General features: G+C 44.6%; 1 protein-coding gene across 1 annotated transcript in view; it reads right to left on the reverse strand.

The window, feature by feature from the left end:
* EHD4 (EH domain containing 4) overlaps positions 1-14,328 on the reverse strand; it is a 92,438-nt gene that overhangs the window by 59,427 nt on the left and 18,683 nt on the right. Inside the window, exon 2 of the mRNA XM_077127549.1 lies at positions 6,066-6,242. Coding sequence (XP_076983664.1) covers positions 6,066-6,242 — 177 coding nt within the window. The remainder of the gene's footprint in view (positions 1-6,065; positions 6,243-14,328) is intronic.

Raw genomic sequence — 14,328 nt, forward strand, 5'->3', positions numbered from 1 at the left:
TACTAAAAAGCAATACATTTCAAAGCACATAGCAACAATTAGTTGTAGAACAGATTTCATGGTTTGGTTTGGGTTATAATTACACCATTTTAGGTTTTTACTTCTAGCTACTCTAAAATACTGGAGACTAAAAGAAATACCAATATAATGATTTAGCAATCATATTCATTTGTTAAACCCTACCTTCTCTGTATAACTCCATCACCTTTGATCTTTCTCCCACTCTTTAGGGGTATTTGGGCTATGCCCATTCTAACTTTTTCCTGTTGAAGGGACTGTCGATAACATGGGGTAGTGAGATGGAAGTAGCTGATGTAAAACCTAGACTTTTAAAAGAACCAGGCAGTACCTTAATACTGAATTGATTTCTAGCCAATGTAGTGATATCTGTAGGCCAGTGATGATAAAGTAGCACAAACATTTGTGGAGCACTTACTATGTGCAGCACTTACCCTTCTATGAATAGAAGCACTTACCTAAGCCTCACCACAGCCTCAGACATAAGGGCTATGAGTTACCACTTTACACAGGTGACAGGGCCTGCAGGTCACCTGCCTGAACACGCCAAGTCACATGGCTGAGAAGCCACAGAGCAGGGTCCTAACTGGTTGTTCGGACTCCAGAGTCGAGGTTCTTTACCTGCCAGGCTACTGCTATTATTTCATGCATCTGAACTGCCAGCATGTCCCTGCAGGTTATAAAGAGGGCAACATCTAAAACCAAACAAAGGAGTGCCGTGCCATAGCCTGAGAACCCACCTGCAGAGCAGGGTTCCGTGGGCAGCTCTGGGCCTCCTGGGGGTGGAGGGTTGCAGCAGTGAGCAGAGGTGGGACCTGCCTAAGTTACTGAACCACTCTGAATCTACCAGCCCTGAAGACTCCCAGGTTCAAAAAAGTCTGAGCTCACAATGGAGAGAGCGTGAAGCTGTCCCAAAACCCATCCTTCTATCCCAGCTCATAAAGTTGATGAGGCAAGACCAGAGATCACACAACTTCCTAAATTTGCATGATGTGCTGGTTTGAAAGGATTATGTACCCTAGAAAAGCCATGGTTTAAACTTAACCCAATCTTGTGGAGGCAGCCATTTCTTTAATCCTGATTCAATAATATAGGTTGGAAACTTTTAACTTATCTCCATGGAGATGTAACACACCCAATTGTAGGTATTAACTTTTTTTTTCTATAAAGACTTTCTTATTTTATTTTTTTATACAGGGGCAGGCACCAGGAATTGAACCCAGGTCTGCAGCATGGCAGGCGAGAACTGTGCCACTGACCCACCATGGCCTGGGTATTAACTTTCGATTAGATGGAGATGTGACTCTACCCATTCCAGCTGGGTCTTAATTAGCTTACTGGAATCCTTTAAAAGAGGAAACATTTCAGAAAAAAAAAAAACATGAGAACCACAAAGACCACACAGCCAGAGACCTTTGGAATCAAGAAGGAAGACGCCCCTAGGGGAGCTTCCTGAAACAAGAAGCCTGGAGAGAAAGCTAGCAGACTTTGCCATGTTCATCATGTGCTTTTCCGGTTGAGAGAGAAACACTGAACTTCATCGGCTTTTTTGGACCAAAGTTATCTTTCCCTGATGCCTTAGATTGGACATTTCTATAGCTTTGCTTTAATTTGGACATTTTCACAGGCTTAGAACTATAACTTATTAAATTCCCCCTTTAAAAAGCCATTCCATGGGCCACGGTGGCTCAGCAGGTAAGAGTGCTTGCCTGCCATGCCTGAGGACCCGGGTTCGATTCCCGGTGCCTGCCCATGTAAAAAAAGCCATTCCATTTCTGGAATACTGCATTCCGGCAGCTAGCAAAATAGAACACACAGTAAATACCATGTAATACACAAAAAGGCTATGATGGCTAAACTGTAGAACAAATCAAAGAGAGGATAATTATCATATGATCTGCCAGAAATGGCTAATCTAACCCCCTTCTGCCCAGGAGGCACTGAAATTCACATCCAGACTAGATAAATGGTTACCCCTTAGATTGAATCCGTGAAATTATTATGTTTATAGGTAACAAATGGTTGAATATGGGTAATTTCCTATGGCTCAACCTAAATATATACTTTTATAAATCAGGTCTCTCCCGACAACCACAGGGGAAAGCCGGGGCAGTGCAGCCAATCCCAATCCCGGAGGGCTGCCTGAGCCCAGGGAGGAAAGCTGGTTTTCTGGAATGTAGAAACAGCTGCAGATAAAGAACAATGGTTTAACGACCTGTGGCCACCATGAATCCTGGGGTTAAAGATTAATGGGAAAAGCAAGTTTATGAGTTTATTATGGACAAATACACCATTAGAAAAAAACTAATTATCTTCTCAGTTAAAAAAAGAAATTTGCGGTTGATCAAGAGTGATTCTTGGCAAGAGCTTGTTTTCCTTCATTTCTAGCTAATTTTGCTGGTGGAGCCAACATGTGTCTGGCGCTGATGCTGTGTACTTGTAATAAGTCAGTTTCGGTTTTTAAAAATTCCCAATGGAAATTTTTAAGCTGTGTAACATTCAAACCTCAGAAAAAGCATATTTAATAAAAACTAGTTTAATCACAAAAACCCAACTAACATGTAGAGTGTAAGTCCAAAAACACATATATGTATTCTATTACTTCTCAGTCATTATTGACACAAGACAGCGTTTCATTTTGTTTTGTTTTTTATCTTCACCATTATCAGAAGGAAGTTTCTCTTGGCCGAAATGACACAAATTTCAAAATTTCAATTGAATAGCCAGGGATAAGTTATTAAGAAATAGAGGCAGTGAAGGAAGTAAATGAGATTAAGAATTCCTTCCGTGGAAGACTATCATTTAAAATTGTACTAGACTCTAACCTAAAAGAATAATGTCTGTAGCTATCTGGAGTTCTTAAAAAAAATACTATCATTTTTTTAGACAAGAAGATCGAGGGGAAAAACATAACATCCAATTCAAAAGCAGACTCTAGGAGGAAAACCGTCAGACCCCAATCCGTGACACTTCTCAAATTGACCAAAATACACTGGACCTGTGCCCTCCGACTGCTGCTGGCCCAGTGCCCTGGTCTCCTCCACCGGAGGACCTGCCCCCTGATAACACACTGGGAGGTCAACAGCCCCATGGAGGCTCCCAGGGAGGCCTGCCTCTCCGGTGGGATGCCTCCCTGGGACGCAGCACCGATGAGCTGCGGTATGCCATACTAACACAGCGTTCTTTTCATTCTAAACTCAACACCTCCTCTTACTGCTCAAGTATGAGATATCTGTTGTCTGAAGCTGCCTTTTGGGGGGAATTTACCCTCATTTCTTAGGAATGCACTGTAGATAACTATTACTGCAGTAGAAACCAGCCTTGGAGATTGAGACTGAGGCTCCATGGCTTAATGTTTGGAGGATGCTATCACATAAGCCCCCAAGCTGGTGAAGTAATTGACTCTTTTAAAGATGCCTCTGGGATTGCTTGGAAGGAGAAAGTTCCTCACAGCAAACAACCAGTTCTCTTCTTAACTAAATATTGTATTTTGACCTAGTTCCCGGAAAAGTATAAACATAAAAGAAGAGGGTCGCCTTTAGCACTAACCCTGCTGATGCTCCCAGAGGGATGCGATAATCATGGACACACATTTGAGTGCCCTCTGCTAACTGACCATCTTTCTTAAATAAGTGCTGTGTGAAACAGCAGCGCTGTCGTGTGGATCTTACTTAATCTGGCTGTTTATTCTTAACTAGGCTTTTAGGTACATCCCTTAGGCAGGAGCCTTACATATGCAGGATTGCTGGAAGGACAGAAACTCCTGTCCTCCTAGCTGGGTGTGGTGGTCACTAAGCAAGGATATGGCCAGATGGCATGGGTTCCAGTCCCAGCACTGCCACTCAACAGCTGGGTGCCCCATGGAAGCTGGTAGCCTCTCTAGGCCCTGATTCCTCCTTTGTGCACCGGGAATAACAGTACCACTTGTGTAACAGGTTTTATGAGGATTTAGAATTAATGTACAGGTTTAGAATAGTATCTGATATGTAGTAAACTTCATATAATTATTCGCTTTTTTTTTTTATGTGTTATTCTGAATTTGGATAGACCCGATTATCCAATGCATGGATTATTTTCAGCAAGCTTTAAATTCTGATTTAATGAACCTTGTCATTTGAAATCTTTCCTGAACACATCTTTTCCACATGCATCTAAAATAATTGGGATTTGGGGAAAAAAAAAAAACTGTTAGAAAAGTAAATCATCAGCCAAAGCAAAACAATATTCCTGGATTTTTCTTTGTGGATATGGACTTCAAAATTGGGAATTGGAAAAATGTGGCAGCTTATTTTTTTTTCCTAAGCCTTTGTCAGGCAAAAAGGATGTAACACTGAGGGAGGTGGTGATGAAACCACGGAATTCCACAGCAGCCTACTATGGAGAAAGATCCTTTCCTGGGTCTCTAGAACCTTCCCAGGACAGGAAGTCTGATTGTTGCCGCTCTCTGACCACAGCTCCAGGGAGGTCCTGATGAAGGAGCCTCCAACCCCATTTCCCTTCCACTTCCGTTCCAGGGAGCTGACTTCTAGGTGCCTTCCTGCCTTGGGGTCAACCTCTGTTTCTCCTAAGGAGGCTTCTTGGTGCCAACCAAGGTTGCCCTGGAGTTAAGGAGCAAAACCTTCCTAGAGAAGAGAATCCTGAATGTTGGGAAAAATCATCTGGACAGTGTTCTATAAATCATCGCCAGGAATGAGACGGAACTTCTCTGTGACTCCACCTGCATCCTCTGCACATTTCTCTTTATCCTACTGTCAAGTTCCCTTTCTACAACTTGGAGGCTTAATTTGATTTGCAGTAAGAGCATAAAAAAGCCCATTAGGGTATGTCCAGATTCCTTGATAGTTAGTTTTTCAAAGAGGCATCTATGGAGGTGACCCCGGCCACCCTCAGCAGAGCCACAGCTAGCACCAGTCTCCAGGTATGTGCATGGCACCCCCTGCAGTTGTGCAGTGAGTCTCCTCAGCTTTCTAGGAGGACACGAGACTGCTGGGAGGGTCTGTTCATTTAAAGAAATATATCTAAAAAGGAGAAGTGCCTTTAAAGTCACCTGCTGTCTGTCAGCTCTAATCTCATTTCTCCTCCCTAAGGAGGCTCAGATTACTCCTTCCCAGCTCTGCACATCCCATAACCCACTCCCCTAAATGAAATGCTCTAGGACTCTAGGACTTCTATGAGCAGTGGACTCATAGAAGATGGAAAAGGAGGGGTAGGGAAATGACAGGAAAGAAGAGAACAGAGTTTAGGAAAAAAGGGAAGGAACGGTAAGGAGGGAAGAACAGCAGATGGGGTCCGAAAGGGCAGGTCTGTGTCAGCCACACTGCTCGCTGGCTTGTCCTCTCTCTCCCACTTGCCCCAGGGTTTCACTGGGAACTCTGGTGAAAGGTTATGAGGTTCATACAAATAAAACTCATCTCTAATTAAGAAAGGACCTCAGTTTTCTCACAGCACCACATCTATAAAAGAACAACCATTAACAAAATGACTTTTTGTTTATTTCCGTAGTTGGGCTCTAATATAATAGAGCAAGGTAGCAGCTCAAAGTGTGGGAGTGAGAGGTAAAAGGGTAGCAACAGAGGTTAGGTGACCCGTCCCGGAGTAATCAATGGACTTAACCTGGGCACCAGGTGAAACCTGGGGATCTTCTGGGCTAAGGACTCTAGGAGGTCCCAGCACTCCAGGCCTGAGAGGTGGCCACCCAGCCTCCACTTAGTATTGCTGGTGATAGGGAACTCACTACCTTATAAGGCAACCGGATCCATTCCTGCACTGCTCAAATGATTAGAAATTTGCTCTTTATATCATATGGCCTTAAAACATCCAATCTCGGGCCTTAGTTCTGCCCTCTTAAGCCACTCACAATAGTATAAATGATCATTTCCTATGAGAGTCTTTCAAATATTTGAATACAATAAGCATGTCCTCTATTACTTTTCTCTTTCCGAGAACAGATATAATTTGTTTTTCTATTTCTGGACTGTACCACGTAATTGGTAATAATTCAAAGAAAAGGTTTAAACAACCACAGACGGTGGTTTGCTGGTCCTTACCGATTAAGGAAAGCATTTCCAAAGCGACTAAGTTTTCGAAATGGCTTTTTGGGGTCCACAACCAAAGCGTTTCCTGGGGTGCTGCCCTCGGTGTCCCCATACATCACAGCAATGAAGGAATCGGTGGTAGGCTCTGGGCCAATCCTCATGCCTGGGAAATCTTGTTCCAATAAGTACCTAGTGGAGGGAAAAGGAAAGAAAGCTGAGCATGTCATCACAGAGTAAGAGGCCAGAAAACTTTCTGGGAGTACCAATTTTTAACATGATCGTTAAAACTCCAGAAATATTATCCCCAAGAAAGGGAGAATGACAGGTCTTTTACTCTTTTACAAATAAAGAATTATCAAAGCTTTGAATCTATGGATCTAGGATTTCCCCAGTATAACAAGCCTGAAGGAAGGGATTCCCTTCTACTTTCTGAACGGGATGCAGCCAGTTCATGAACTGCTCCATAAAGCTGTGAAATCCTACAAAAAAAAAGAAGAAGAAGAAGAAGCCTGGTGGAAGAGGTCAGATTTCTTACAGACTAACTGTATTCTGAGAGAAGATCTTTGCTTAGCATGGAGGTTCATGGTTTCAATTCCATTGGACCCAGAGGCACCACCTCAACAGAAGCTCATCTGTCACTGTACATCCTGGAGAACCCCACTCAGGCTCCTCTCCTTCAGGGAAGCTTTCCCTGACCTGTCCCTCCAGTGGGTTGGAGAATATGTCCTCTGTACTCCCAGGGCACCCTGCCTGTACATTAAGTTATATTTATCTGTTCTGTAGCCCTTGTAGGTAAGTGATATTGTCTTATGCCCAGCGCCATGCCTACCCTCAGAGGGCACTGTGTATAGTGGTCGAAACAATGAATCATTTTCCTTGTCACTGCCAATCAATTATGCCAACACATCCTCCCTCGATCATTTCACAGCTCCCTTGGGTCCCTGGAGGTCGTAACCATGGAAGATGATCTCCAAAGAACTTAGCAGCAGTGGAGGATGCTATGGGAGGTGGGGGTGAAGGAGGGCTCTGATTAGATAACACCCAGGCCACCGCTAGCCCATGCAGCACCTTTCTGCAAATCAGAAAAAGGTGCTTCTTTCTCTGGGCAGACACAGCCCTGCACCAGAGCTCACAGCCTGGGAAGCTCAACAATAGGTGGATTCACCTCTGTGCCCCTTCCCCAAATGCCCTGTTTGTGCATAACCTGCATGACTGTACACAGGGGCCCTGGCAAATGTTATTCAGGGGTTCAGGAGAGCCAATTGACATGCTGTGGAGCACAGGAGTGACTTAATAACATGGTTGGGATACAGCAAGGTAGTCAGAGGTAGAGCGAGGGGGAAAATCTGCTTTTGGTGGGAAATGAGTGAGTCTAACAAAGCTGCCTCCAGCGCTTCATTAAGTTGAAGCCAAGATTTCCTTTCCATGTTGTAAGAACACACATGTATTTATGCATAAATGAATTGAGGGGTAAGAAGGGGAGTGCAAAGGCTATTCACTTCTTCCTTTGCAACCAAGGGGAATATGAAGAAAGGAATACCAGGCAACAAGCAGAAAATCAACACCTTCACACTGACAGTGGCTGTAAGCAGGTACCGGTGCTTCTTCACAAAGAACAGAAGCCTTGTTTGAAGTGATGAGATAGTCCCAACTCTGCCAGGGAGATGAGCCTTCATCCTAGGGAAGGAGCTCAATGGAAGAAACCTGCACAGCTTTCTCCTGCTCTCTATTCCTGCAGCTAACAATCCATTTGATTGTAAACTATTTCTTTGTATCTAAAACATCCCAACTGATCGAATGTAAGCCCAGAACCTCCAACTCTATTTCCAGGGGTAGAGGTAAGGAACTGAACTATTAAATGTCAAACACAATGTTGCCATCTTTATAAGAATGAGAAAATAAACCACCCTTTGCACTTGTGTTTTCTCTGCAATAAAAAATAAAGGGGCACCATGCACCTCTTCCCAAGAAAAATAAAAATAAAAAGGGATTGTTTAGCAATCTTAGCATGCAGGCTATATTCTAATTCTTCAATTGATTTCATTGCTAGTTTAAATTTCATCCAGAGTTTCTACATTTTTTGTGCAGTAGTGGAGCCCCAGAATAGATACAGCATTTCAGTAAGTCCCTTAAATTTAGAGTAAACAGAAAAAAATTCTGATTATACCATATAGCATTTTTTGGGTGCTTATTATATGCCTGGCACGTCACAAAGCCTAAGGCAGGTGCTAACATTATTCCCATTTCATAGATGGGGAAACAGAGGCATCAGAGAGGCTAAACAACTTGCCTAAAGTCACACAGCAAGTATTAAGAGTGGAAACTGAAATGCAGGCAATTCGACTCCAGAACTTGCTCTGTCTCCAGGTTTGTTTAAACCTGGCCTGGACTAATGGTATGTTCAGAGATGAGTAACGTGAAGGTAGTTTAAAGCCCTCACCCCAGGGTGTGCCAAGGGCATAAAGCATTTTCTACAAAGTGAGGGGGCGGAGCTCTCCACTGTCATCCTACTCAGCTATCCCTAATGAGAAAGGCCAGCTCTCCCCTTCTCCCTGGAGGAAGGCTGGGGAGAGGAGGAGCTGTTGTTTCAAAATGTGTTCGACTTTCTTAAATTTTTCAGAACTTCTCCAATCCAAACTTTAGGCATCTACTAGCCTAATAAAAAAGTTTAGGAGCAGAAATGTTCATGTTTATAAATACTTATGAAATTCTATAGAAATCTTAGAAATAGTGATAAAAGCTATTGTGAGAACATCTTATAGTTTGCAAAACTCCTGCACTTGTAGAGTATGTAGATTTCACATACACATATGAATGCGGGTTTAGGTTTTACAGACACTCTGGGATTTCGAGTCTGAAGCCCTTCAGAAGCAAAGCCAGAATTCAAAGTTAGGTCGTACCCCCTCACGTCCAGCTTGATTTCCACTCTCAGTGGCCTGGATGAAGCTATGCCAGGAGGCCAGAGGGAGAGACAGAGGAAGGGAAGACAACTGGAGGAAAGAGGCTGGGGTTCGGGGGGAACAGTGTCACCGGGTTCCCCTCAGCACATGGTCCCCAATCACAAGAGTTAGGGCCAAGTGTTGGTTTGAGACTTGACACCTTCCCTGGGAACCAGTGTGAACAGCACTGCTAGCTTCCCCAAATGGCTTACAGAAGGCCACAGGAACCAGCAAAATAGATGAACCCGACCGGTACCAAACAACCACTTTTGGGGGACAGCTCAGTGTTGGGTTCTACCTTGGGTTCCTTCTCAGCACCCACCCCAGGCCTGGGCACAAGGAGGCCCCTGGGTTCCAGGCCATAGGGTGGAGAGCAAGGGATGGGGTTCCGGGGAGGGGGGTTAAGTGGCAAGTCCCAGCTGGGACAATAACCACATGCAACAGGCGTTTAAGCCGGACATCACTCGCAGGGACGGTGCCTACGTTACTTTCTAATTCATTTATGGACAAGCACAGCGAACTCCTACTAACCGTGGAAGAATAAGGGGTTTTAAGGAAAACCTAGATTATAAAGTTTTGTTTGAAGAGTAGGTGTTTCCTACTTCCAAGTTCAGACTGGAATGGGAGCTAGACTTCCCTAAGTAGAAACCCTGCCAGATAGAACTTAACAGATAACTGTTTTTACAGTGTGGTGCAAATGGGAAACGGTGTGAAGTCGAAGGCTCCCCCTAAACCGTGACCTTGGTAACTCATTCAGTCTTGGCGCCAGGCCCAGAGACTTAGCAATCAATCACTGGATTACGCATTTGTTTAACAACACTTCCTCCCACAGAGAATAAAAAGCCAAAATTCAGTGTTCAATTTCATCCTCAAAGTAAAATCATACCCAAGTGAAATAAATACGCTTATATATGTTGGTGAGAGAATAAATTGGTATAATTTCACTAAAAAGTGATTTGATGCTTTGTATTGAAAGAGTTTACAATGGGAGTAATTATATTTTTGGAAATCTACCCCTAGGAAAAATCCTAGGCACATGAAAAAGATTTATGCACAAATATGTCCATCGCAGCATTATCTCCAACAGAAAAAAAAAAAAAATTTAAGTTCCGTTTTTCACAGCTTTTATCCTTAGACCATAATATAACATTCACTTTTTAAAAATTATGATTTGCATCTTATCTTTCCCTGCTAGAGTGAGTGCAAGCCTCTTGAAGGCAGGGCTTTTTGTCCATTCTGGTAACTAAGGCTTCTTGAGTGCCTGGGACAATCTCTGGCACATGGTTGGTACTCAGTAAATATCTGTTGAAATACTGACTGCATAAGTAACAAATAACACAGGCCTTTGTACTGCCTTTAGATATGCCAGGGTCTTTTCCTTCTCAAGGCTGCTTGGAAGGCCATCTCCCCAGATCTCTTCAAGTTAAACAGTGCTCCCTTGGAGAGGCCTTCCCTTGAGCACCTTGACAGGCAGCCTCTCTCCAGTGTGTCTGTCTTCTCTCTCTCATTACTCAACTCATGGCACTTATCAATATCTGAAATTATCTCACGCTGCTATTTGCATGTTTACCGACCCAAGGTGTTAAACGCCTTTGAGAAAGGGGCCCTGGTCTGTTCACTTCGGCAGCCCCAGCACGGAAAGCAGCAGGTGCTGAACAAGTATCTGTGGACTGGCAGACTTTCTCCACCCCAACGCTCCCGTCCATGGGGGCATCAAGCTTCCCTCTCCTCCACCTTCTCTGCCTCCTCCTTACTGCCCTTGCTTGGTCCTGGTCACTCCATACTTCCCAGCCACCTCCCAGGTTCCCTCTCCCCCTGACCTGCCCCTTGCCCCGTCATCAGATTCTTCTCCTAAAGCACCAGTTTAATCAAGTCCTTTTCTTTCCCACAAACTGTCACTGACTCCCTAATCCTCCCCAAACAATTTCCATTCAGGGCCCTCAGCCAGCTGCCTCCTTCTACCTTGTAGTCTGGGCTCCTGCCCCTTCCCACCCCCAATCACGTAACTTCTTCTCTCCCTGGTTAGGCTCTTCCAGGCCAAAAGTGTTGCCTTGTCTGCCCTCACATCATTTCCTCTGGCTGGTGGGGGTCATGTCCCATGAGTTCGCTTATCCTATTCATTCTTTAAGTCACTTTAAAGGACTCCTCGTGGGAGTCATCCCTGAGCACACCCCATCCCACCCCTCTGCCACTCCCCATCTCTTATGGCGAGTCACGCAAGACATTAAACGGCTTTGAGAAAAGGGCCCTTGTCCGTTCACTTTGGCAGCCCCAGCACCGAAAGCAGCAGCGCTCAGCACATACACAGCAAGTGCTGAACAAGTATCTGTGGACTGGCAGACTTTCTCCACCCTAACGCTCCCGTCCATGGGGGCATCAAGCTTCCCTCTCCTCCACCTTCTCTGCCTCCTCCTTACTGCCCTTGCTCGGTCCTGGTCACTCCATACTTTCCAGCCACCTCCCAGGTTCCCTCTCCCCCTGACCTGCCCCTTGCACCATCATCAGATTCTCCTTCCAAAACACCAGTTTAATCAAGTCCTTTTCTTTCCCATAAGCTGTCACTGACTCCCGAAACCTCCCCAAACAATTTCCATTCAGGGCCCTCAGCCAGCTGCCTCCCTCTGCCTTGTAGTCTGGGCTCCTGCCCCTCCCCACCCCCAATCATGTATCTTCTTCTCTCCCTGGTTAATCTCTTCCAGGCCAAAAGTGCTGCCTTGTCTGCCCTCACATCATTTCCTCTGGCTGGTGGGGTCATGTCCCATGAGTTCGCCTATCCTATTCATTCTTTAAGTCACTTTAAAGGACTCCTCGTGGGAGTCATCCCTGAGCACACCCCATCCCACCCCTCCGCCACTGCCACTCCCCATCTCTTATGGTGAGTCGGGCTTAACATCTACCACTGACGGTGTTTGTGGGCTTGTTTCCGTCTTCCTGATGGGTTGTCATTTCCTGGAAGGTTTGGTCCACAGACTTAGAAACTTGAGCCCTAAAGTCTCTTAGGAATCATTTGATTCAACCCTTTATCACTACAGATGAGCAAACAGGCAAGTTACCAGTTACCTGTCCAACTCACGAGTGGCCGTGCTGGACTCGGAACCTGGAGCTCTCCCCACTGGCCCATGGCTTTTGGTCTCAGACCCAGGGGCCAGCCTGAGCCCGCCTCCACTTTGAGAGCAAGTCACACCGCCGCCAGCAGGAGGCAGACAAACGTCAAGGTCAAAGAATGTGAGCCCCTCCCCTCCCGAGAACCAAATCTCCCACGAGTCTGCTGAAACTCGGTCATAACCACCTCTGGCGAGACTGTTAAACTGTAGAAGGCTTTCTCCGGGCATGTTTCTTTCTCTTTCCAGCTCTTGGCATTGCGCTGAGTGCAGACTTTTCATCTCCCAAACCGCTGCCACTGAGGAACAGCTTCTTCATGTCCATAAGTCCCGAATTAACTCATGGGTAACTTTTTTTTGTCTGGTGGGGTCACAGTTCATTATTTTTCCATGTGAGTATCACATTAATCTAGCACCATTTGTTGAATCTTTGTTCGTTTTCCCTTTGTTTATTTGCTTGTCTCTTTGTTTGGGAAGTGCATGGACCGGGAATGGAACTCAGGTCTCCTGCTTGGTAACCTAGAATTCTACCCCTGAGCTACCCTTGCACCCTTTTGTCTAACGTGTTGTTTGGTCTTGGGGTTGTGCTTTGGGGGCCCACAGAGCTCCTAGCTCATCGTTCCTCTTGAGGGAGGATCTGTCAGATACATGAGTTACCACGTGACACACGCTTTGTGCTGACTGCCTAAAGAAAGAGTTTTCACCTTGGAGGGCTGCTGAAACTCAGATACCTTTCTGCTCCACTGCAGGCAGGTGCATTTCAAAGCTGCGAGGGAACTAAGAACAACCAAGAAACAGGTCTGGCATGAAAAAATGAAAACGGAGTGATGAGGTTAAAAATCAGCAACCTTGGAAGGAGGAGTCTGAGCAGATCCTGAAGAGTGATGGGGCTCATTAACCACATAGCCTCATGAACAAGAGGGATCGATTGTATTAAACTTTTTTTTTTTTACACCTCAGAGGCTTTGCCAAAGTTACAAGTTCCAGGGACTCTGTGGTGTTATCTGAAATAACAAGAATTCAAAGGAACAAGAGGCCACAGGAAGACTACAGAAAATAATCCATCATGATTCAGAGTTGATTAGCCCACTCCACAGCATCCTGTGCGTTAAAGATGTGATTTTTGTCCTTGGCTCCACCTTGCTCCCTCCTTCCTGTGTTCTCAGAGGGCTGCCTATTCTGGCAGTGAGTGCTCCGAGATTGTCAGGCCAAGCCACCAACATAAAAGGTGCAGACTCCTGGATTCCAAACAGCTGGGTGGAAGGGGCTTCCTGACATCTCAGATCCCAGTCCTGAGAGGCCCACAGTTCAGCTTCTAGGGTGGCTCCTGGGCACACTGGGACATGAGGCTCAGCGAGCTGCTGTGGGGCAAAGGTTTATGTGGACTATGGCTTTTTCCTTTCATTGCTTAGGCTAGAAAAATAAAATTTTTAACTTTATAGAAAAATGTCTTTTGTGACAATGGGAAGGAAAAATCTCAAGACAGTGAGAAGTCCCTCAACATACCCAAGGATTGTCTTCTCAAAAATGGGCTTATGGATGACTGAAAACCAACTACATAAGAGATATCATTCAATGTTAGTTATCCAACATTCCAGCTGCAATCTTTGAGTTCATTTCTGCATTCTATCCGGGGTTGAACTGTTATACTTGTGCTTTGAGTAATGGAAAAACACTTAAATTTTTAGTAACACACCTAACATATGAGGACTTGTTATGTGCTAACGTCTGCACATGAAATATGTCATTTCATTCTAAGTACCTTATGAAGTAGATACTATCTTTACACCCATTTTACAGATGAGGAAACTAAGGCTCAAATAGGTTAAATGGTTTATCTGTCATTACACAGGTAATAAATAGTGAAATTAGAATTTGAACCTAGGGTTTCTTACTAGACATCTGACAACACTTCCTGCCCTAAGTCAGAGCATGGGGGACAGAGCCAGGCTCCAGTGAGAGCAAGCACAGGGACACATTCTGTGAATTATAACAAAGATATAAATGTAAGGCTTTTTGGTAGTTATTCAACAATTAAATAAGCACTCTAAAAAACAATATGGTACATATATTTGGAGGTTTTATGAAAAAAATCTAGAAAAATGGCTTATGGTGACATATACAATTTAAAAAATAACGTGTGCATACGCTGCCATCTGTGCATGGCATTTGAGGGTTTAATTCATTGCTTTGACTTGAAACATCTGTTAAAGTGCTTGAAACTCTAACCTCAAC

The sequence above is a fragment of the Tamandua tetradactyla genome, chromosome 14 (assembly GCF_023851605.1).
Source record: "Tamandua tetradactyla isolate mTamTet1 chromosome 14, mTamTet1.pri, whole genome shotgun sequence".
Lineage (NCBI taxonomy): Eukaryota > Metazoa > Chordata > Mammalia > Pilosa > Myrmecophagidae > Tamandua > Tamandua tetradactyla.